The 23,711-nt window shown below is 40.0% G+C and overlaps 1 protein-coding gene and 1 long non-coding RNA gene across 2 annotated transcripts in view; one reads left to right on the top strand and one right to left on the bottom strand.

The window, feature by feature from the left end:
• Positions 1-11,166, bottom strand: part of CCDC83 (coiled-coil domain containing 83) — a 50,362-nt gene extending 39,196 nt beyond the window's left edge. The window contains exons 1-2 of the mRNA XM_045815589.2: positions 11,031-11,166; positions 5,050-5,172 (exon numbers count right to left, since the gene is read on the bottom strand). Of these exons, the coding sequence (XP_045671545.2) occupies positions 5,050-5,144 (95 nt within the window). The 5' untranslated portion in view covers positions 5,145-5,172; positions 11,031-11,166. The remainder of the gene's footprint in view (positions 1-5,049; positions 5,173-11,030) is intronic.
• A 91-nt stretch (positions 11,167-11,257) lies between these two features.
• LOC148108772 (uncharacterized) lies at positions 11,258-23,506 on the top strand. The gene is made up of 3 exons (XR_015726949.1): positions 11,258-11,389; positions 13,992-16,032; positions 16,866-23,506. It is a non-coding gene; the product is annotated as an uncharacterized LOC148108772 (long non-coding RNA).
• The last annotated feature ends 205 nt before the right edge of the window (positions 23,507-23,711 follow it).

Genomic DNA, 23,711 nt, shown 5'->3' with positions numbered 1-23,711 from the left:
CAACTTTCTCCCTCCAGGCAATTTCATTGAAAATTCTGAGAAGGAAAACAAATAAATCTGGATTTTTTTGTTTGTTTGTTTTTTTGAGAGAGAGAGAGAGGTAGTGAGAGCATGGGGTGGGAGGGGCGGAGGGAGAGGGAGAGATTCCCAAGCAGACTCTGCGCTGAGCACAGAGCCCAACGTGGGGCTCCATCTCATGACCCCAAGATCATGATCTGAGTTGAAACCAAGAGACAGATGTTTAACTGACTGTGCCACCCAGGTGCCCCTAAATCTGGATTTTTTGAAAAAATTATACTTTTATCTATTTTTTAAACTATAGTCATATCCACACCTATTTCTATATCTACACTCATACCCATTGTAAAAAACTGGGGAAAAAACAAGTATAAAGGGAAAAATTAAAACCACCGTTACCTAGAGATGATGATCACTTTATAGATTTAGCATTGGCAGTCTCAGCTCTTCACAAACAACCACAGAGGTTCATGACCTTATTTTTGGGGGATAGATTTAAAAAATATTTAGTTGTTCAGAAATCATTGACTACCTACTATGTGCTCCCAGCTCTTTGTTAGATGAGATTGTATAAGAGAATTATAAGATGCTGCCAGCGGATCCTTGGAAATCCTTTCTCAGAAAGTGAGGGGGGTGTTTTGGCCACTTGTCATGTGACAAAATTCTGTCACCTGGGAACACATGGAATGAGTCAAGTGTCACTAGCAGAGCATGGTACACTAAGGCCTTGACTGTTTCAGTCCACAAGATTATGTATTTAGTCTTAACAAAGGAGAGAACAAAAGCATGAGCTGTTCAATTTACATTTTGCACTAGATCATGAGAATTTTTAAATGTTTGTCTCTTTGTAAACCTGTGTTAAAGAACAGAAATACTGGCCTCTGACTGACCTAGAAGAGAAAGAAACAATTGTATTTGGATGTCACCAATGTAAACCATAGGAGCAAATCAGAGACCAGGCTGTATTCATGGAGCCTGACTTTTTGTCTGCCTCTCCAAAGATGTGATGAGGGAAGTTGTCGGTTATACTGACAAATGAGTGCAGTGGTTTCTGGTTATAACTTAATGTCTCAAGTAGAAAATAAAAGGGAACTTTGTAACAAAGTCCCTTCCCATGGGTGTTTCTCTCTTTGTGTTCTGACCCTTTCACTCTCTGTCCTCTAAAAAGAACAGACAGATAGATTTAGAGTTTCTCAAGGAGGAGGAGATGGATTTTCTCTGAATATTGTTAAAAACAAATCTCTTAAAGACCAGCGTCCCAGGATAGTCACCAGCATCACGGGCTCTGCACTTGCAGCCTTGTTCCCCTCCAATGAATACTTTCCCAGTCCCAAATCCCAAATGCTTCACAGGGCTAGGCTTATCTCACTCACCCTTGCCCATACTGCCAGTCTGCTCTTACCCTCTCTCCCACACTCTGTCTTCTCTCTGTTCCTCACCCCAGCGTCCTTTCCATAAAGCTTTCTCTCCTCCACCCAATATCTCCGTAACACCTGTTCCGCTGCCAGAGATCAGCTCCAACGTCACTTCCTCAAACAAGCTTTTCCTGACCCCTCTGACTACATCAAGTCCTTCAGTTAAACCGTTACACAGGACCCTATACTTTTCTTTCATAGTGTCTTCACTCTATGCAGTTTTTTTAAAAGCTTTAAGTATTATCTAACGTCTGTCTCCCATGCCTCACCAGGGCAGGAACTGGGTGGTCTGTTTGCTGTTGTCCTCCACCGCTTGCCTCAGATTTGGTAAACATTCTAGTATTTGCTCAGTAAATGCACGAAGTACATGTTTCTTAAAAAAATTTTTTTTAAAAATTTTAATTCCAGTATAGTTAACATACAATGGTATATTAGTTTCAGGTGTACAATAGAGTGATTCAACAGTTCTATGCATTACTCAGTGCTCATCATGGTAAGTGTCCTCTTGATCCCCTTCACCTATTTCACCCATCCCCAACCCACCTCCCCTCTGGCAACCATCAGCTCGTTCTCTGTAGTTAAGAGTCTGTTTTTGGCTTGTCTCTTTTTTTCTTTGTTCATTTGTTTCGTTTCTTAAATTACACATATGAGTGAAATCATATGGTATTATTTGTCTTTCTCTGACTGACTTCACTTAGCATTATACTCTGTAGCTCCATCCATGTTGTTGCAAATGCTAAAATTTCATTATTTTTGTGGCTGAATAATATTTCATTAAATTATTTATATATTGTATTATTATATTTATATAATAATGAAATATAGTAATAATAACGTGTATATATTATTATATAACTTAATAAATATATAATCATATATAAATTATGTACTATACATAATTATATATTACATAGTAAAATATATACTATATATATTTTATAATTTTATAAATATACAATTATATATATTATATATAATGAAATATATATATATATTATCCATTCTTCTTTATCCATTCATCTATTTTTTTTAAAGATTTTATTTATTTATTAGACAGAGATAGAGACAGCCAGCGAGAGAGGGAACACAAGCAGGGGGAGTGGGAGAGGAAAAAGCAGGCTCATAGCGGAGGAGACTGACGTGGGGCTTGATCCCATAACGCCGGGATCACGCCCTGAGCCGAAGGCAGACGCTTAACCGCTGTGCCACCCAGGCGCCCCTATCCATTCATCTATTGACGGATACCTGGGCTGCTTCCATAGTTTGGCTGCTGTAAATAATGCTGCAATAAACATAGGGGTGCATGTAACCCTTTGAATTAGTGTTTTTATATTTTGGGGGTAGTGCAATTACTGAATTGTAAGGTGGGAACCACCATACTGTTTTCCACCGTGGCTAGATAAGTTTGAATTCCTACCAACAGTTGGCGAGATTCCTTTTTCTTCACATCCTCATCAACACTTATTGTCTCTTGTATTTTTGATGTTAGCCATTCCGACAGGTGTAAGGTGATACCTCATTGTAGTTTTGATCTGCATTTTCCTGATGATGAGTGATACTGAGCATCTTTTCATGTCTGTTGGCTATCTGGATGTCTTCTTTGGAGAAATGTCTGCTCATGTCTCCTGCCAATTTTTAATTGGATGTGTGTGTATGTGTGTGTGTGTGTGCTGAGTTGTATCAGTTCTTTATATATTTTGGATACTAACTCCTTATTGGATATGTCATTTGTGAATATCTTCTCCCATTTAGTAGGTTACCTTTTAGTTTTGTTCGTTGTTTCTTTTGTTGTGCAGAGTGTTTTATTTTGATGTAGTCCTGATAGTTTATTTTTGCTTCTGTTTCCTTTGGTTCAGGAGACATATCCAGAAAAATGTTGCTATTGCTGATGTCAGAAAAATTACCATCTGTGCTCTTTTCTAGGATTTTTATGGTTTCAGGTCTCACATTTAAGTCCTTAATCCATCTTGAGTTTATTTTTGTGTATGATGTGAGAAAGTGGCCCAGTTTCATTCTTTTGCATGTGGCTGAGCAGTTTTCTCAACACCATTTACTGAAGAGACTGCTTTTTTCCATTGGATATTCTTGTCTCCTTTGTCGAAAATTGGTTCACCATATAAACGTGGGTTTATTTCTGGGCACTCTATTCTGTTCTGTTGATCTATGCGTCTGTTTTTGTGCCAATACCATATTGTTTTGCTTACTACCGCTTTGTAGTATATCTTGAAATCTGGGATTGTGATATTGCTTTGGCTATTTGGGGTATTTTGTGGTTCCATGCAAATTTTAGGATTATTTATTCTAGTTCTGTGAAAAATGCTATTAGTATTTTGATAGGGATTGCATTAAATGTGTAGATTGCTTTAGATAGTATGGACATTTTAACAATATTTGTTCTTCTAATCCATGAGCATTTGTTTGTGTCACCTACAATTTCTTTCATCAATGTTTTATAGTTTTCTGAGTACAGGTCTCTTACCTCCTTGGTTAAGTTTACGCCCAGCTATCTTATTCTTTTTGGTGAAATTGTAAATGGGATTGTTTTCTTAATTTCTCTTTCTGCTACTTTATTATTAGTGTATAGAAATGCAGCAGATTTGTGTATATTGATTTTGTATCCTGTGACTTTCTTGATTTATCATTTCTAGTAGGTTTTTGGTGGAGTCTTTAGGGTTTTCTATATAGTGTCATGTCATCTGCAAATAGTGAAAATTTTACTTCTTCCTTACCCATATGGATGTCTTTTATTTCCTTTTCTTGTCTGACTGCTGTGGCTAAGACTATGTGGAATAAAAGTGGTGAGAGTGGACATCCTTGTCTTGTTCCTGAACTTAGGGGAAAAGCTCTCAGATTTTCACCACTGAGTATGATATTAGCTGTGCAGTTTTTATATCTGGCCTTTATTACATGGAGGTATGTTCCTTCTAAACTGACTTTGTTGAGGGTTATGAAGTACATTCTTATGTGGAAAGGACTGAAATGAATTCATCTACTCCCTAAGAATTGCACATTAAAACACTTACCCTGTGCCAAAAAAGGAGCTTCAAAATCTCTCCAGGGATTTACTGTCTATGAATTTGATAAAACATAAACATTGAATAGGTATTACTTCTAGTTTTGTCTCCAGCTCCTGGGAGTGAGACACTAGGAAATATTTTTATTAAAAATAATTGCATCATTCGGATTTGATCTGTAGCCCCCAGAGATAATGCTCACTGGAATGTCTAGAAATGAAAAATCTTTTACTCTTCTATAAATGTATACAAACTATTCTATGTGGTATTTTAAGAGGTAAGTCAGCCAGCTGTTACATACAGACGGCATATAAAGTATGTGGGAGAGTGACCAATAATACAGTGGAGGGAGAGAGGGAGCCAAAACCACATTTATGAGTGCTGTTTCATTGCTACGCTGTGGAATATGTTATAGTTAACGTTTCAAAAACTTTAAAAAAATACGCACATAGCACAAGAGTGCAATTATGCTTCCAATCTACCTCCAGTCTAGCTCTCTTGACAGCTTTTGAGTGCATCACGTTCCATTTGGAAATATGTGAATCTCAACAATGATTTCCATTTACATATGGGAACATTCGGATTCCATAGTCTAAACTTACTGGTAGTCTAGAAGTGCTTCACTGGTAGGCAATTTGACTTCTTTGTGTGGCCCATCTTGAATATCCTTTTTATTTACTTTCGCTGTGTTATCCATTGTGTTGCTTAATTAGTAGGAAGCATACCTGTGTAGAAAAGAAACAGGACAAGTACATAAATTTGGTCTTTGCCCCCCTTCTACTTACGTTTACTCAAGATGAGGAACTGCTGGAACTTAATTTAAAACTGTTGTTTCCATGTCCCCAGATCTATCATCCACTGCAATGCTGGGACATCACGAATCAAAGGATTCTAGAGTCCGGTAAGTTCCATGTTTGGCCAGGTACAGCATTTCCCCCACCCAAAACTTTCTAAGAGACTCATCCCCATATGTCATCCATCTACATCTGTTGTCCCTATCAAGCTTTTTTAAGAACAAGGACTAAACTTCTTCACTCATTTTATTTCTCCACAGTGTTTGGTGAAGTGCACTGCATATAGTAGCAACTCAGGAAATGTCTGTTAATTCTTTTTTTAAAATTAAGATAAAACAAAAGCACAACTTTCTATGAGCACCAAGAAACTAGAATCCAAAAGAATTAGGTTTGGCCGGGGTTGTTATAAAGAGCAAATAAAAGCATGGATTCAAATGTTTTTTAAATGGCTAAAAGGTTTACAAATGCAAAATAATAGTAATAATAATTATTATTAACAGTAACTGCTCATCAGCTATTAATTGCTTTTTTAATCAATAATGAAAAATTATAAAAAATAATATATTTTAGAAGTAAAAAATTAGGTCCACTGTTCACAGATTTTTATAGTAAACAAGAATACCTCATGGATTTTGTATAGGTACTAAAGTACCTCTCTTCAGATTATACAGTCGTCTGTAACAGATTTTTATCTTTTCATTTCCATTAATCTCAAAAAAATGAGTGCCCAAACTTCAATGTATTAGTACTTGAGTATGGTAAAAAAAATTTAGCCTTTGTAATTATTTATTTAGATGGCTGGAAACTCCATGAGAGTGGGAATGACATAATTCTTGTGCACTAATCTATTTCCCACCTAGCACAAGTAGATGCACAATAAATCCTTGTCAAATGAAAAAATGGATGGATGAATCAGGCAGACATGTTTTAATCCCAGATCCCCCACCTTTTTTCTATGTGATCTTGAGTAGGTTACTTAATCTTTTTGAGCTTCAATTTCATTATCTGTAAAGTGAGAGCAAAAATCTTACTCTAAAAGCTGTTGTAAGGATTACATAAGCTAATACTTTAAGCACCTGGCATAGTGGCTGACATACAGAAAGAGCTTAGTTAAGTATTATGGCCATTTGGTTGAAGCTCCAGATCGTGCTTCTGCAAACTCCAGGTAACAGTAAAGCAGAGGATGTCTGCTTGCTGCCAAGTATGATGACATGTGGAAAAACTAATCCATGCGGTTTGCTCTTGTCAACCTTCATCATTGGTTTGGGCCACTGGATAAGCAATCCGCATAGATCACTGAGATCCACGGTGGAAAATCTCTCTGAAATGAAACACGTTTTCCTACACCCCCAGCCAGCCTCAGTCTTTGTGTCTGAGACTTTTCCAGCCAAGTGTTTTCATCTCGCTATTCTAACAGATTCAAGTACACCTGAATGCAAATATACTATAATACCTTCCAGCTGAAAAGCACACCGGTGACACAACACAAAGATTTAGTACATTAGAACAGAATAATATATTAAGTGGTATCTTCTCAGATATGAAAGTGTTGAGAATAATTCCATAAATGACACACTAAAATGTGTCATTATACCATCACAGTTCACAGAAACTTATCAGCTGAGAAAAAAAAGTGCTTTCGTTTTAGATGCAGAGTTGAATTTTAATATTATTTTCTATTTCAGAATTAGAATTTTTAACTTGACTATTGCACAAAAAGATAACATGCTGACCAGAGTTTCATTTTACAACAATAAGTTGCTATTTAACAGTGATTTTTACAATAAATATTTCATTTAAAAGTTAAAACAAATGCTAACCTTGATCTCTTGTTTTCTTTCTGAGTCATATGGAAGAGATCAAGTGTTTCCACCTACAGTACCCATCTGGTGCTGGGGAAAAATGACCTCATCTTGTTCAATTACCTCAGTTACCTGGCTCTTCGGTTTTCAACTCTCTGACTAAAGTATAATTAGTTACGTAACCGCAGCTCATGGCAAAGGACTTTAATAAAATATGAGTGAAAATGTGGATCTAGGAAGCACAAATGATTTATGCATAAACTCTACTCATATTCACTGTTTCACATACTTCCCAGAAAATTAGTAAGCATTGGCTTGCCCTCTTATTAGATGCATTTTTGCAATGAGCTAATGACATTACTTCAGAAAGTACTTCTACATTTGAAAATGTCCTACAAGCAGTGGGGATCTTCATAAACATTTACAAGGATTTACATACAGTTCCTGACCACCTAGAGGATTTCTAATTCAGCAAAGAGTGAGAATCATAGAAAAAAATTTCACAAAGTAATGTAATTATCTTCCAGAAAGATTTCGCATAGAATAATTCCTGACACAGGGACACCTAATCTGTCTGTCTCTAACTGCAAACATCTATTCAGTGCCAACTCTGTGCATAGCTTTACCTGTCCCTTAATTAAAAATATGGAAGGAAGAGACAAGATCTCTACTGAGACAGATGGGAAGAAAGAAGCATTCTCCAGCAGAACTTTAAGAAAATAATGAGCAACTTTAAAAGACTAGCAAGATTGTGCAGGTAATGAATGCTCCGGAGATCTCTGCCCGCAGTGTGACCTTTTGTGCATGGTTTTCCTCTCCCAGCGCTGTTTGGGCATTCAATAACATATGCCATGGAGGGAGGGCAGGCGAGGAAGCTGGGTTTGAAAGACTCAGGCCTCCAGCCTTTGCAGAGCCCACCCTATAATCACTTTCCATCAAAAAATGTTTCAAAATATATTCCCTGAATGCTTCTCAGTGAAAAGTAAGAAGTCTGTTTGGATAAAATGGACATATAATAGCCATCTTCTTCAAATGTACTGTTATCCCATAGTGCTTTACTCGACACCACAAAATCACCCAAAAAACAGAGAGTGCATTCTCAGGATCCTGGCTCAATATGTAGAAAGTTCCTAATGACTTTTTTCATGACTTTGTGGAGCCACGAAGCCTCCTAATGACTCTTTTCAAATTTTGTGGGGGCTGGGAGAGATGGCAGCTCTGCCCTGATATCTTTTTGGACATTTAGAATGGATTCTGATGTATGTTGGCCAATGTTTTTATATAAGTGTAGATTAAAATGAGAGATATTTACTTAATAGCATGAGTAATGGCAAAAGTCCTGAATAAGATTCCATCAGAGGTTGGGAGCAGATGTTTAGTTAAAAGATCTCTGTATGGGTGTTGAAAATCTTGAAACATTCATGGCATTTGCCCTTAACAAAATACAACTCTTTTAATACTGAATAACGACTAATCACTTCAACAAACCATCTTTGGGTTTTCAAAAATATATGTTGGCACATAGGCCAGCATCTTGCATGGATGCAAACTAGATGTTCAATAAATGTCTAATTCGAATGACTGATCTGCAAATAATGTGTACCCACTTTCTTTACCATGGCCCTATTTATTTCCTCATAATGTTGTACATACTCTTAATTTAGAAAGTAAATCTTATTATTTACTTTAAGTATGCTCCACGCCCAGCATGGAGCCCAATGTGGGGCTCAAACCCATGACCCTGAGATCAAGACCCAAGCCAAGATCAAGAGTCAGATGCTCAACTGACTGAGCTACCCAGGGGCCCTGAAAGTAAATCACTTTTAAATTCAAATTCTCACTTATGGTAAAACATATTTTTAATACAATTTTAAAATGTTTTAGAAATGTTCTTCAGGGGTGCCTGGGTGGCACAGCGGTTAAGCGTCTGCCTTTGGCTCAGGGCGTGATCCCGGCGTTATGGGATCGAGCCCCACATCAGGCTCCTCCGCTATGAGCCTGCTTCTTCCTCTCCCACTCCCCCTGCTTGTGTTCCCTCTCTCGCTGGCTGTCTCTATCTCTGTCGAATAAATAAATAAAATCTTAAAAAAAAAAGAAAGAAAAAAAGAAATGTTCTTCAGCGTATCTTAAAAAACCCTGAATTCATTTAAAGCCTTTTAGTAGTGAGAATATCACCTAAGAGTTAGGTTAAAACAAATTCAGTCCTCCTTTTTTTTACTGATAATGTATATACAACCCAAAACAGCTTTAAAATGTAAAACACACACAGTTTGAAGATATGTTAAACCAGCCTATATTCAAATTGAGGTATTTAACGATATCTGGATAGAGGTGCCTGGTTGGCTCAGTCGCAGGGTTGTGAGTTCAAGCCCCATGTTGAGTATGGAGCCTACTTAAAATTAAAAAAATAATAATAAAGTTAACTATTATTAATGTACCTTACATTTTAAAAAATAATAAATAAATAAAATAAAATAAAATAAAATAAAATATCTGGATGAATGGCATTTTTAACTTTCACTTGCCTAATTGGTGATTTACATTACATTACCATATATTTTCTTTACCAACACAAATCCTTTGGTCAGTGGCACATTTCTGAACTGCAGTTCTCAAATTATACTGGATTCTTACCTTAAAAATTGGTCTATCTTCTGATCCAGAATTGCTAATGACATAGGTTGAAAAGCACTAATATTATACTGACTTTTCTAGCAACCAAACTACATTTTTTCCCAACTCCTGCTGTCCTCCAAGCTTAGAGATGTCAGAAAAGAAAACATAATCATGAAAAAAATATTGTGAGGATAATGGAAATGCATGTAGTATTTTCATCCTCTGATGGTGGAGGAGAACAAAAAGGCTTTTGTCTTCAAAGAACAGTGGTGAGTATGAAGAAGATCTACTGGAGCCAGGTCTTGGGGTGGCCATAAGGAAATCCATGAGCCTTTATCACACACGCAGTGGTGAGTACCCAATCATATTATTTTCCTTCTCCGCCTTCACAGAAATATATATAGTTTTCTTCAATGGGACATCTTCCACCTCCCGACCACCTCCTCAACTCTCTCTTGCTCAGCAGAGAATTAATCATGGAGTAAGAAGGGGAATGAAGAAGCAAGATATTATACAAATCTAACAAATTAATAAAAGAAAGAAACTAAGTGCCCTGTTCAGAAGGATGTTGCAGCAACCAGGGCAAGGAGCTGAAGCCAGTCTGCGGACTGGGAGGGTGAGGGTGAGGCCATCAACAGCACTCAGAGCACTCAGGAAGTATCCACGCGGAGGGAGGGCTGTGTGCTGGTCCTGAGAAGGAGGCAGGCATGTGTGAGCCTTTACTCAAAAGGCATTCACAAGACTGGGAATGCGGTGAGAAGAGCGCTAAGCCGAGCCAGACTTGAATCTAGTCCTAGCTTTTCCACTAATGAGTTTTACAACCTCGAACAAGCCTCTAAACCCCTCGGACCCTGGGTTCTCTTCCATCTTTCCTGCCTCCTGTCCTTGTTATCAAGGAAGCTCAAATGCTTTGGCAATACTGTCAAGCATCAAGCTCCATACAAATGGAATTCGTTTACTGAGCATCTACTGTGTGCTAGAGGCTGTGAGGGCATCATGCAAGCTACAAATCTGAATCCAATTCAGATCCTGCCCCCCAGGAACCGAAGATCCGTAAGGGCAAATAAGCCACGCCTCGGTTGGTTCTACTGCAAGGAGGAAAGAGAGGTTAGTATTTTGATTGGATCAAAAGATCTCCTTCCCTTTCTATCTCCTGCGTGAACAGGGGTGGGCCTATGAGAACCCCTCCTGGCGGTTTCCAACCGTCCAGGAATAGGACTTGGTGGAAGACGCCAGCAGGGCGCGACCCCAGGTCCTTTTGGGCGCGGAACCAGCCCCGGGGCTGGTGGGGGTGGGGCGGACATGTAAAGTCTTAAGTGTCAGATTGGAAGGAGTCAGGGGCCCAGCGAGGAGTACATTCAGTCTCCCTACCTCCCCTCGACGGCTTCCAGGTGCGGATGCAGCGCAGTGGACAGGCAAGCAGCACTGGCATCCGGCCCGCGGACCAGGCCCACCCGCTCCGCGGCCGCGGTTGCGCTCTCCGTTTCCAAGGCGATGCGCCGGCGAGGGCTTCCCCCTCCCGCCACCCTGCGCCGCAGCTACCCGCGGGCCAGGCGCGCCACCTGCTGGCCACAAGGGGAAGAGTCCGGGAGAAGGGCCCGCGACGCAGCCTTTTGCCGCCGAGATCCGGCCCTCCCTCCTTCTCCCTGAGCGATTTTCACCGCCACGGCTCACTCTGCTGATTGCACACAACGCACGCCCCCTCCCTGCTTCCCTCCAGTGGCAAACCCGTAAGTAGCGAGTTGTGAGGAGACGTGACATCCGGCTCTGCGCTGTGACCGTGAGACACACTTGGATCTGTGTGTCCGTTTCTTCCGCTTAAAGTGAGACCGAGACTGCTCGGTGGTTTTCCACCAGCTCCCAGGATGGGAAAGGGTGTGTGCGCATGGACGGGTTCTGCCCCCACTCCGCCCTTCAACCACCAAGGCTTTTTCTTCTGTGTAAGAGTTCCTTTGGGTTTGGCTCTAAATAGAATTGCAACCTCCTGGACTGAGTGCTCCTATGATAACGTCCAGCTCTGAAAGATCCTTGATCCTGTTTTGCTTCTCGCTTTACGCTTTCGCTCCTAAACCTCAAGAAAACCAACACAGATGCCGATTCTGTCTTTTCCCTCTTTTTCTACTTTTTGCAGCTCTGTCCTAATTCTAGGGGAAAATATATAACACGCCTACAACCTTTAAAGTTCCCCTTTTCTCGGGGCGCCTGGGTGGCTCAGTCGGTGAAGCGTCTGCCTTCAGCTCAGGTCATGATCCCGGGGTCCTGGGAGGGAGTCCTGCTTCGGGCTCCCTGCTCAGTCGGCTTCTCCCTCTCCCCGCTGCTTGTGCTATCTCTCACTCTCAAATAAGTAAATAAAATCTCAAGAAAATAATAATTCCCCCCTTTTCTCTCCTGCATTTTTCTCATTCTCTGCCTCAAGGCAATTTCTTACATCCTGGCAGCGCCTGCTTAGGCTATAGTAACGTCCGAGTCAAATAGTTATCCCTCGGTCCCAGGAAGACAAAGGTGAGGCGCTCCCTTGAACCTCCACTCTTCACGAGTCACCTGTTTGCCATTATTGAATCTGATTTTTAAAAAATAGATTATTGGGAGGCCTGGGTCGCTAAGTCTGTTAAGCGTCTGCCTTCCGCCGGGTCATGATCTCTGCCTCCTAGAATCGAGCCCCCTGTCGGGCTCCTCCTCAGGGAGTTTGCTTCTCCTTCTCCCTCTGCCCTTCCCCTGCTCGTGCTCTCTTTCTGTATCTCTCTCTCTCAAATAAATAAAATCTTTTAACCAACTGAGCCACCCAGGCGTCCCTCTAAATAAAATCTTTTAAAAATTTTAAAAAAATAAAATGTTAAAAAAATAATCATTTATTTTCTAATTCTGTTATATTAATAAACAAATTAAGAGCTTCTTAAAAGAAGGGAATTGAAGCAGTTAATACAAATATTAGCTTTTGGTTGAGGGAGTTTTTCTCATCAGTAGAAAAGTCATCCAAAAAATAACCAGTTTGAGATAATTTATGTGTTCTACCTCATCTGAACCTTCCTTTATTCCATCAGGGTTATGTATTTGTTGAATCCCAACAGTTTGCTGTGATCTACACATCTGATAAAGGTTTTTTAGGTACTTGGTCTTTCCTAGAATAACAACAGGTGGGATTGTGGGGTAATATATATATATTTTTAAAGATTTTATTTATTCATTCGACAGAGAGAGAGACAGCCAGCGAGAGAGGGAACACAAGCAGGGGGAGTGGGAGAGGAAGAAGCAGGCTCCCAGTGGAGGAGCCTGACGTGGGGCTCGATCCCAGAACACCGGAATCATGCCCTGAGCTTAACGACTGAGCCACCCAGGCGCCCCTGTGGGGTAATATTTTTAAATAGAGTACAGATGCAGGAGGAAAAAAAAAGCGACCACCAAAATTTTCAAGTGTGGGGATTATTTCTGTTAGGTGGAAAAACAATTTTGTGATTATTCAGCACTTTGAAATCATTCCCCAATCATTTCCTATAAATCTTAGACCTGTTCTTTTATGAGAGCTTGGGCCCAGGGTCAAAAATGTACTTTTACCCTATCATTTATCTCCTGTGCAGTTTTTCTTATGGTGTTTGCCGCTTGGTGGTTAAATAGTGGAGCCAGATAAGCATTTGCCAAGTTTCCTCATTTGACTTTGATTTTCTGTTAGCTTTGCCATGTTGAGTGATGTAGAAATACAGGCAGGAGAGGGGCGCCTGGGTGGCTCTGTCAGTTAAGATTCTGACTCTTGATTTCGACTTGGATCATGATCTCAGGGTCAAGAGATCGAGCTCGGCCCAGGCTCCACTCTGGGTGTGGAACCAGCTTAAGATTCTCTCTCTTGCTCTCCCTCTGCCCCCCCCCCCAGAAATACAGGTAGGAGAGTTTCTGTGGTAGAAAAAGCCAAATATATTGTCTGACTTGGCAAAATGCCAAATAACCTATTGGGTATGCACAGTTGCTAAACATTTTATATTTTTTCAAATTTGTCACCTGTTTTCATTGAAGATCACTACTTCTGCAAACAGACCCTAAAGCAATCAACTAAATGTATTATTAAGTCTCACAAGAATTTTTAGAGACCTGAGCTAGTGATTAACCTGTTGACTTTGTAAACCAGTTCAAATTTCTAGTAAATCAGAAAGCTTACTGACAACAAAGTTACTTTTGAGAAACAGAAAAGCCCTGCTATGATTTCTTATCCAATAGCTTTGTTCCTGACAAATAGGAAACAATTAAATAGGTATTTTGCAAAAAAAAAAAAAAAAGTCATGAAGTAAAAAATATTCTCTTGTTTCCCACTTTATTTATAAGGGTTGCAACTTTTTCTTTTAGGCCGGAGACAAGGCTCTGCAATCTACCCCATCTCTTCATCTCTCCATCTCTTGAAACCAAGTTTAACTTGAATGACCAGAACTCTGGCAAAAAGAGATCACATCGCTTTTCCCCCACATATCTCCTCCTTCTCCTGATTTTTGAAATTACTTTTATGATCTCTTTGTTCTCTGTGAGGGAGAGGAGCCCAGAACGGTAAGCTGGAGCCAAAGTGTCATGTCCCAGAAGCCTGAGCCAGGTAATCCGGACTGTGCCTAAGGGCGTTAGTGTATGATGTCATGGGAGCAATTCAGCTCCAGTGAGTTGCTACATGCTTTTGGCAGTTTTAAAATATGACTACATAAGAGAAACATACAAATCAATAGAATGTGACAAAAGTCCGGAAATAGATATGCAAAAACATATACATATATTTGACTATCATATTTGATATATATATATATGCCCCCCCCCACACACACACATAGACAGTTGCTTCAGACAGAAGCGCCAAGGTAAATAAATGAGGAAAGGATAGTATTGTCAACTAATGCTACTGTATTGCATATGCCTGGAAAAAAATGAACCGTGACCTGATATATACATTTGAGTTAAAAAATTAACTCAAAGTTAATCATAGATCTGAACATAAAAGCTAAAATCATAGATCTGAACATAAAATCTAGAGTAAAACATAGGAGAAAATCTTTGTGCTCTTGGGTAGGCAAAATTTTTTTTAGAGGACACCAAGAGCATGAATTTTTTAAAAAAGAAAATAATAATTTGGACTTCATAAAAATTAAAAACTTCTGCTGTTTAGTTAGTTTTGAGAAGATTAAATGGCAAACCACAGTCTGGAGGAAAGTATTTTAATACATAGACTTGACAAAAGGCTGGTATGCATAATATAAACAACTAAAGCTCAGTCATGAGAAAATAAAACAACCAATTACAAATGCCCAAAGATTTGAACAGACACTCCACAAAAGAAGACATATCAGTGGCCAATTAGTACATGAAAACATGCTCAACATCATTAGTCATCAGAGAAATGCAAATTAAAGCACCAATGAGATACCACTACAAACCCATTACAGTGGCTAAATTTAAAAAAAAAACTGACAATACTGTGTGTTAGCAAGGGTGGGATATATTGTTGCTGGAAAAGTAAGATGACACAACCATTTTGGAAAATACTTGGGTGGTCTTTTATAAAGTTAAACACATTATCTCTCATATGACCAACCCAGCAACCCTACTCCTAGATATTTGTTCAAGAGAAATGAAAATGAATGTTCATAGCAGCTTATCATAATAACCGAAACCTGGAAACAACCCAGATATCCATCAACAGGTAACTGCTAAAACAAAAAGTTTATAGCATACAATAGCAACTACTTAGCAATAAAAAAGAAATGAACTGTTGATACATGCAACAGACAACATGATGGGTCTCAAAAGAATTTAGCTAAGTGAAAAAGTCAAATGTGAAAAACTATATAGTGTATCATACAGAATTCTAGAAGAGCCTGAAAGCCGATTAGTGGTTGCCTAGCTCTGAAACGGAGAGGGGCTTCACTGCAAGGAGGCAGGAGGGCACTTTGGGATGAAGGAAATGTTTTCTAACTTCATGGTGGTGGTGGTCACAGGGTATAGGCATTTGTTAAAACTTGCCAAATTACATATTTAAATGGGTGCGTTTTATTGCATGCAAATTATACCTTAATAATTAGTTGATTTCTTCAAAAAATAGCTACAAATTCTTTGATACTCCTCCCATCAAGAGATGGGGTCTCTCTTTCCTCTTTTTGAATCTAGATGGTCTTATGATTGTTTCAACCAAGAGAGTATAGCAGAAGTGACCGTACATTATTTCCAAGGCTACATCATAAAAACTCATGCAGAACTCTGGGTTCTTTTGGAATACTTGTTCTGAGGAAAGCCAGCTGCCATGTAAAAAGTCCATCTGCTTTGAGACAGCCATGCTGGAGAGGCCAAATGTAGGCCCCATGGTCATCTGTTCCAACGAAGCCTACCTTCTAGCCCAAAAAGTGCCTGACATGTGAGTGAAGCTCTCTTGGATCTGCCCAGCAAACCCATCAGCTGAGTATTGCCGAGTTGTGCCACAGTTGATGCCGCAGGAAACAAGAAATTGCCAATTGCTACCCTGCAGAATCTGGGATATGGTTGTTTGAAGCCACTAAGTTTTGATAGTGTATTAGTTATCCATTACTATATAACGAATCACTTCAGAATTTAGTGATTCAAGACAACAACAATCACTTATTGTCTCAGTGTCTTTGGATCAGGAGTTTGGGAGCAAGTTGATTGGGAAGTTCTAACTTAGGGTATCTCATGAGGTTAGATGTTGGGCAGACTGTCTCTGCCTGAAGGAGCTTTCAGTACAGGGGGAGCGAGGAGCAGACAAGTTAATAGGCAATCACAACACAGTTGGATAACCCGTGGAATAGGGGTAAAAACCCCTGGAAAGGGAAAACCTAACCCAGTCTTGAGGCTCAGGGAAAAATTCCTAGAGGAACAGAGGTCTGGATTGCGAGTTGACAGCGAGCAGGCATTTGGAGGGTTGGGTGTGAAAGGGGCTGTAACAAAGGGATAGGCATGGACAAAGCCCTGTAGGTAAAAATGAAATCGATGAGTTTCTTGTGGAGCTGAAAGAAATTTACTAATGCTTAGAAAATTGGGTCTCAGAGGAGAGGAGGTAGCCTGAAGGCTAGAGAGAAGTGAGCAGGGACAGATTGTGATGGGTCCTTGAAATCATCTTTCATGACAAAAGTTCACTCCGGTTGCAGTATGGAGGGGTTGGGAGAGGTCAAAGTGGGGACAGAGTCCACAATGAACTCCACTGATCACACTTTCCATCTTCTTCTGCCTAAGGGCTTCTCACATAGGTTTAGTTTCTGGTCCAGGAAACATGTCACCGCCTCTGCCTTTTACAAGATTGCAATGGTTGGCAAAAAGAATGACCTCATCTCCCTGGCTCAAGTTATCAGATTGCCCAATCTCTGGAACCTTCTATGACTCAGGTGAGATGCCCACCCCCACACCAGGAAGTAGTCTGTGAAGCTCTGCCTCCAACAAACATATTAAAGAATTAGAACATAGGGAGTGACACTACCTCACATCTGGAGAATGAAGCAGTATAGATTCTGACTTCCATCTTTTAAGAACTGTGTTTGTATAATTGTTTTCCAGTTGATGTGGGTTTTTTTATTTTATTGTATTTTTTTTTTACTGTGGTAAGAACACAACGTGAGATCTACCCTCTCACAAAATTTTAAGTGTACATTGTTGTTAACTGTAGGCACTGTATTTAACAGCAGATCTCTACAAATTTGTGCATCTGATGTAACTGAAACTTCATACCTGTTGAGCAGCAACTCCTTATTCTCCCTCCCCTGAGTCCCTGGCAACCACCAATCTGCCCGCTGCTTCTATGACTTTGACTATTTTAGACACCTCATGTAAGTGGAATCATGCAGTATTTGTGTCTTCTGTGTCTGGCTTATTTCACTTAGCATAATGTCCTCCAGGCTCATCCATTTGGTTGCAAATGGCAGGATTTTCTTCTTTTTCTAAAGCTAAATAATATTCCATTGTATGAATATACCATGTTTTCTTTATCCATTCATCCATCAATGGACATTTATGTTATTTCAATATTTTGGGTATTGTAAATAATGCTGAAGTGAACATGGGAGTGTAGATATCTCTTTGAGATCCAAATTTCCATTGTTTTGGATAAATACTCCAAAATGGGATTGTTGGATCATATGGCAGTCCTATTTTTTAATCTTCTGAAAAAAACCTCAATACTGTTTCTCAAAATTTTTGTACACAATTCAATAGTTTTCCTGTCTATCAGAAATAATGATTTAGAATAGACCATGGGGGAAATGTGCCATATAAAAATAACACCAGAAAAGAGTTTAATACAGATAGTATATGTTCAAAACCTAAATAATAATTTTTTTTAAAGTTCCCAAATCTTTTGACTTAACAGACTGGATTGGAAAGGAAATATTATGTACCTGGTGTAGAAAATATGTAACATTGAATAATGTCAATGTTAATCTTTCCAAATAAATGTATAAGTTTGATGCAGATCTACAAAAAAAATCTGTTTGCAGAAGGAAAAATAATTAGGGCATTTTCAGGACTGTGTATCAGTATTAGCAAATCCAAGATGGTGCGCTATGTTTTTAAATAAAAAGAAATAATGAGGTTTTGGGTGTTGAGGAAATACTAAATATTTTACCTTTTATTCATCACACTAGCTGAGAAAACCATTGCAAAAGACCCCCTTATATGATCCCATTTAAATGAGATGTCCAGAAAAAGCAAATCTACAGAGACAGAAATTGAGAGAAGACTGCAGTTAGGGCTATACCACAAGAGGGTCACCAGCAGGGGGACCACTTGGAAAGAGAGTTGTCCAAATGAGGGAAGATTAGCTGAACCGGGGATTGCAGAGAGAATGGTATTTGGACCCTGAAATCAAAAGACCCTCCTAGTGAATGCACCTGACGTTGGGAATTGCTCATTGTGGAGCCCCTCTTGGGGCTGTTCTGAAGAATAAACACCTGGTCTAATTCCTGGCAAATAATAGGTTCTTGGTAAATATCAGTTCTCCCTCATACTCCTTCTAAAATATTATTTTAGAGAGAATGCCAGAAAGTAGGAAAATGTGGAGCTCTTCTGGTCATTTTTCCCCTGTGGCTGGCGAGGGCTTGCTGCGCTCTGTATCTGGTGGGACCCAAATATGCATCTCTGACCTGGCTTCAAACCTGTATACTCGGCTGCCTACTCAGCATCAATTAGATGTCTCACAGGCACATCATGCCCACAACTCATTATCTCCCACCCCTCCAACCTGCTGATCCTCAAGGCTATGGTCCATATTCTGTCAATAGCACCAACATCCACCCAGCTGTTCAAGCCTGAAGACTGGGAGTTGTTCTTGACTCTTTCTTTTTCCTCAAATCCCAAATGCAATCAATCTTCAAGTTCTATCAGTCTATCTAGAGGTTTGGTACATAGAACCCATTGTTTACTTTTCATCCAAAAATCTTTATTGAGCAGTGACTATGGGTGAGGCAGGCACTGTGCCAGGCTCTGTCTTCACTGCCTCCTCCCTAGACACTGATCACAGTCTTCTCCTGATTTGACTGAAGAAATAGCTTCCCAGTTAGTTGCCCTGAATGAGTGTTTTACTTCTTTGAATCCTTTCTCCATATTCTGCCAAAGATTCATTCTTTTGCTTAACACCTTAAGTGGCTTCCCACAGAGCCCTGAGGAAAGAACTCCTGACATAGCTGGTAAGCCTCTCTAACATTCAGGCCCACCGAGCACAAGTTAAGTCCCTGTGATGGGCTCCAGTAATTGGTGGGGTTCCCTGAGGTTGGGATTTGAGAACAAGTGGTTTATTTGGGAGGTAGTTTCATGAAGCTGTGATAGGAAGGTGGAAGAATGAGGAAGGAAGAAAAAGAGGCTTATTCAGAGTGCCTTAATGAACAGACTACTGGGAGATGGGTAACGGGCTAAGTCTCACTGGGGAACTCTGGGAAACAATATATGCCATATCCTGAATTGTGTTTCCCCAAATTTCATATGTTGAAGCCTAACCCTCAATATGACTGTATTTGGAGGTAGGGATAATATGGAGATAATTAAAAATTAAGGAGAGCCTATAGTGAGATCTTAAGGGTGGGGCCTTGATACAGTAGGATTTGTGTATTTATAGGAAGTGACACCAGGGAGCTCCCCCGAATTCTTTCTTTCTCTTTCTGAGAGAGCACATAAAAAAGAGGTCATGTGAACACGCAGTGACATGGTGGCCACCCACAAGCCAGGAAGAGAGGCTTCACCAGAAACCACCCATCTTGGCGCCCTGATCTCAGCCATCCAGCCTCCGGAACTGTGAGAAAATACATTTCTGTTGTTTAAGCCACTCAGTGGATGGCATTTTGTTATGGCAGCCCTGGCTATGATGGCATAGAACACCCCCAGAGCTGTCCCACCCGCAAGGAGAAGAGGCTGGGTAGTTAACTCTGCTTTCTCCCTCACCATCGGTTGAGGGTTCTTCCTGATGGCATTGATCCCCTGGCACTGTTGGCCTACACCGTGCGAGGGCTGAGCATGCTCCTGCCCGCTGTGGGCCAGAGAAGTCTCGAAGCCTTCGGCTTGCCTGGTGAGTGCTGAGGGGATGTGAGCAGAGCAGTGGTGTCCACCACAGCTCCCTCTTTACCTTCCTTCTGCAGCTCTGCTTACTCTCGTAATGACTCATTCAGCTAATGTGTTAGCTCTGTCAGGTTACAGACAATATCTCTCTGCTTCACCAATATACCACCGATGCCTAGCACAGAGCCTGATGTGTAAGAGGTGCTCAAGAGATATTTAATGAATGTTTGGATAAATGAATAAATGGCGATCCTTTGCAGAAAGCAACGCAGGCATGTCGTGCTCTGTATTTGACAAATAAATGACAATGCAGCATAAAACCTCTAAGTTATTGTGATACCTAAATCTCCACATTCACATAAATCCCTAAAATTTCTTTAAAGTAGATGATTAAAAACCTTACTAGGCTTTCTAAATAAAGATTCAGGTGTAAATTTTTATCCCTTTGCAACAAATACAGTATTTGCAACACATACTGTTTTTCTAGCCCCAGGCCATTCCACATGTTGAGCTGGGGTCGGGAAAGATAAAACATACACAGCCCACCCTGCGCAACAGCAGCCGGGCTCAGCCCCAGACGGTCTGTGGGCTCCCAGCTGCCCACAGCAGCCGTGCAAACAGGTGGAGCACACAAAGACGAAGGTGGCGTTAGGGAACTCAGACCTTACGCTGTGAGCCCTGGGGGCTGTGCAAGGTTTCCCAGCATAAAAGCAAGACTTCAGAAAGATTAATGAACAGGAATATTTAGGTGGGAATGGAATGGGGAGAGACTGGAGGCTGGGAGACAAGATAGGAGGGCCGAGGCCTGAGACAGCATGGCTGACAAAAACTTGTGGGCTGTGTGACACTTTCCACAGTAGGTCCGTGGACTGGTTGGAGACAGAGGAGTCGCTGCAGGGAATGAATCAAAGTAAAAACAGTATGCAAATGTAGTTTAGGTTTTAATCTCACTCCCTTACAAGCCCTCTTCTGTTACTTTATCTTTGAAGTTATTTCCTAAGGCACCAAAGAGGTATTTGTAAAAAAAAAAAAAAAGAGAGAGAGAGAGAGAGAAGCCAGTCACAAAAGTTCCTTGTAAATAATCAAGAATGCAAGTTCTCACAGCTGTGTAACTTGAAAAGAGAGGTTAAATGGCATTTGGTTTTGTGTGTTCATGGGATGATGCTTGAATGTTGCATGCATACAGCACATGACTTTCTCTGAAACTAAGAAACTTTGTGTTTCCCTTAAATCTTTGCTAAAATTTAAAATATTCCTTTTCACATGTTCTGTATCTTGACTGTAGTGGTGATTACATGTGATATTCATTTATCAAAACTTCTCAAACCCTACATTTAAAACTGGTGGTTTTGTATGCCTCAATAAAGCTGCTTTTTAAAAATTGAATAAAGATCAAATCTATCCACAGATGTATCCAGGCAAATAAGAATGCATATGTATGATTGCACTTATATAAAACTCTCAAAAATGCAAACTAATCTATAGGGACCGAAAGCAGATCAGTGGTTGCTTCACTGAGGGTGGGGTTTTATATACGTCACAGTGCTATCTATACGTACATATATGGCACCATGAGGTTGAGACGCTTCTAGTTAAATATAGCTGCGCTTATCTCCTCCTACAGAAACATCACTAAATAAGGAGAGGTGGGACGGGATAGGGTTGGAGGGAGTATAAATCCACAAGGACTGAGAAAATTGGAAAGGAAATGTGAGCAAATGAAAGATTTCAGAAAAAAATTTTGACAGGTGGGAAATGAGTGGAGAAGGAAAACATGGCTTAGAGCCGAGGAGGCTGCTATTGGGAGTCCACAGAGGATGCAGGACTGGAGCTGGTCCCAGGTACACTGAAGGTGAGTGAGGTGCAGGGATTGGTTGAAGTTTTTAATGTAGATATTAAAGCCAAAGGTTCTCTTCCCCGTCCTTTGGAGTCAGGGAGCTACCTTCCACAGGCGACAGGAAGCATGCTCTCTGGAGATAATGAGCAAGAGAGACCCAGACAGCCTCAGGACATGAGACATTCTGGGTGAGGTAGGGTTGGGTTAATGGTAGGAGACTGAAACATGCTGATTAAAAGTTCAGGTAATGAACAGTGGGACCCCCAGCCTCCTTTCTTAGATCTCCTGCCACAAAGACCCTTCTTCCAAATAGCCATCAGGCGTATGTCCCCTAGGCAGGAGACTGGAGGCTGCTTCTCTAAAGACAAAACACCTCCACATACTGATATTTGAAGGATCCAGTAGGGCAAGGCACTAAAGGAAATGCCAGCTGACAGCTGTGCCATAAGCCTAGAAAGTAATTAGCCCAGATGGAGCAGGAGAACTTGAGAATTCTGAGGGGGAGATTGCCAGGAAAAAAAATGGAACAGATAGATTATTTGATATATTTTAGTGTCTGGAAAATAATAACAATAGGTGTTTGGCAAGTCCAATCTAGCATTTGAATAGATTAATAGGAAACTTTGCAACTGAAAATAACAAGATGATTGTTAACTCCTGGAAAAACAAAAAGTTGTTCAAGAAAGGAAACATCAGGGAGGTACTGTATGGTGACTAACATAATATAATAAAAAAATATATGATTATAAAAAAAAGAAAGGAAACATCATCATAGTAATTACCTGCCTCATCAGTATAATATTTGTATGCTTTTTTGTTATATAAGAAGTGACTGATGATTTAACCCAAAATTGGGAGGATGGGGGGAGAGTAAGTGAGGTCAGAAGTTGTAAGAGAACTAAATTCTCATTGACTAGATCAAGAAATTAGTTTATGTTAAAAGTGATATTTCAAATTAGTGAGAAAGAAAGGTTTACTTAATAAACAGTGTCGGAACTTCCAAATGCAATATATTAAAAACAATATTAGATTCCTGTGTTAATATAAAATCCAGATTAAAATGAACTAATAAACATTAAAAAATAAGGGTTCTTAAAATAACTTTGGAGTAAGAAAAATACTTCTAAGCAGGAGGCAAACTGCAAAAGCCATAAAGGCAAATGATGGACAGATTTGACCTTGAAAGAACAAAAAATATAGGAATGAGTGACAAAGATCACCACAAATTAAACAGAAGCAACAAACCTGGAAGAAAATAGGCACAACATTTTAAGAGAGAAAAGATTAATGCTATCTAACTTAAACTTTTAGTTTAAACTTTTAGTAGCTCTCTGCTGTTCTTTTTCAAATCTATTTGAACAGTTTGTAAATACCTTCTTCCTCTTCTTCTTTTTCTTCTTTTTCTCCTCCTCCTCCCCCTCCTCCTCCTCCTCCTCCTTCTCCTCCTTCTTCTTCATTGTTTCAGGGGTAGAATTTAGTGATTCATCAGTTGTATATAACACCCAGTGCTCATCACATCAAGTGCCCTCCTTAATGCCCATCACGCAGTTACCCCATCCCCCCCCTGCCCCCCCCCCAGCAGCCCTCGGTTTGTTTCCTAGAGTTAAGAGTCTCTTATGGTTTGTCTCCCTTTCTCTGATTTCATCTTAGTTTATTTTTCCCTCCCTTTCCCGATGATCCTCTGTTTTGTTTCTCAAATTCTACAT

The sequence above is a fragment of the Ursus americanus genome, chromosome 16, assembly GCF_024610735.1.
Source record: "Ursus americanus isolate L20-20 chromosome 16, mUrsAme1.1.p, whole genome shotgun sequence".
NCBI lineage: Eukaryota > Metazoa > Chordata > Mammalia > Carnivora > Ursidae > Ursus > Ursus americanus.
This window is presented reverse-complemented; position numbering and strand designations above follow the sequence as displayed.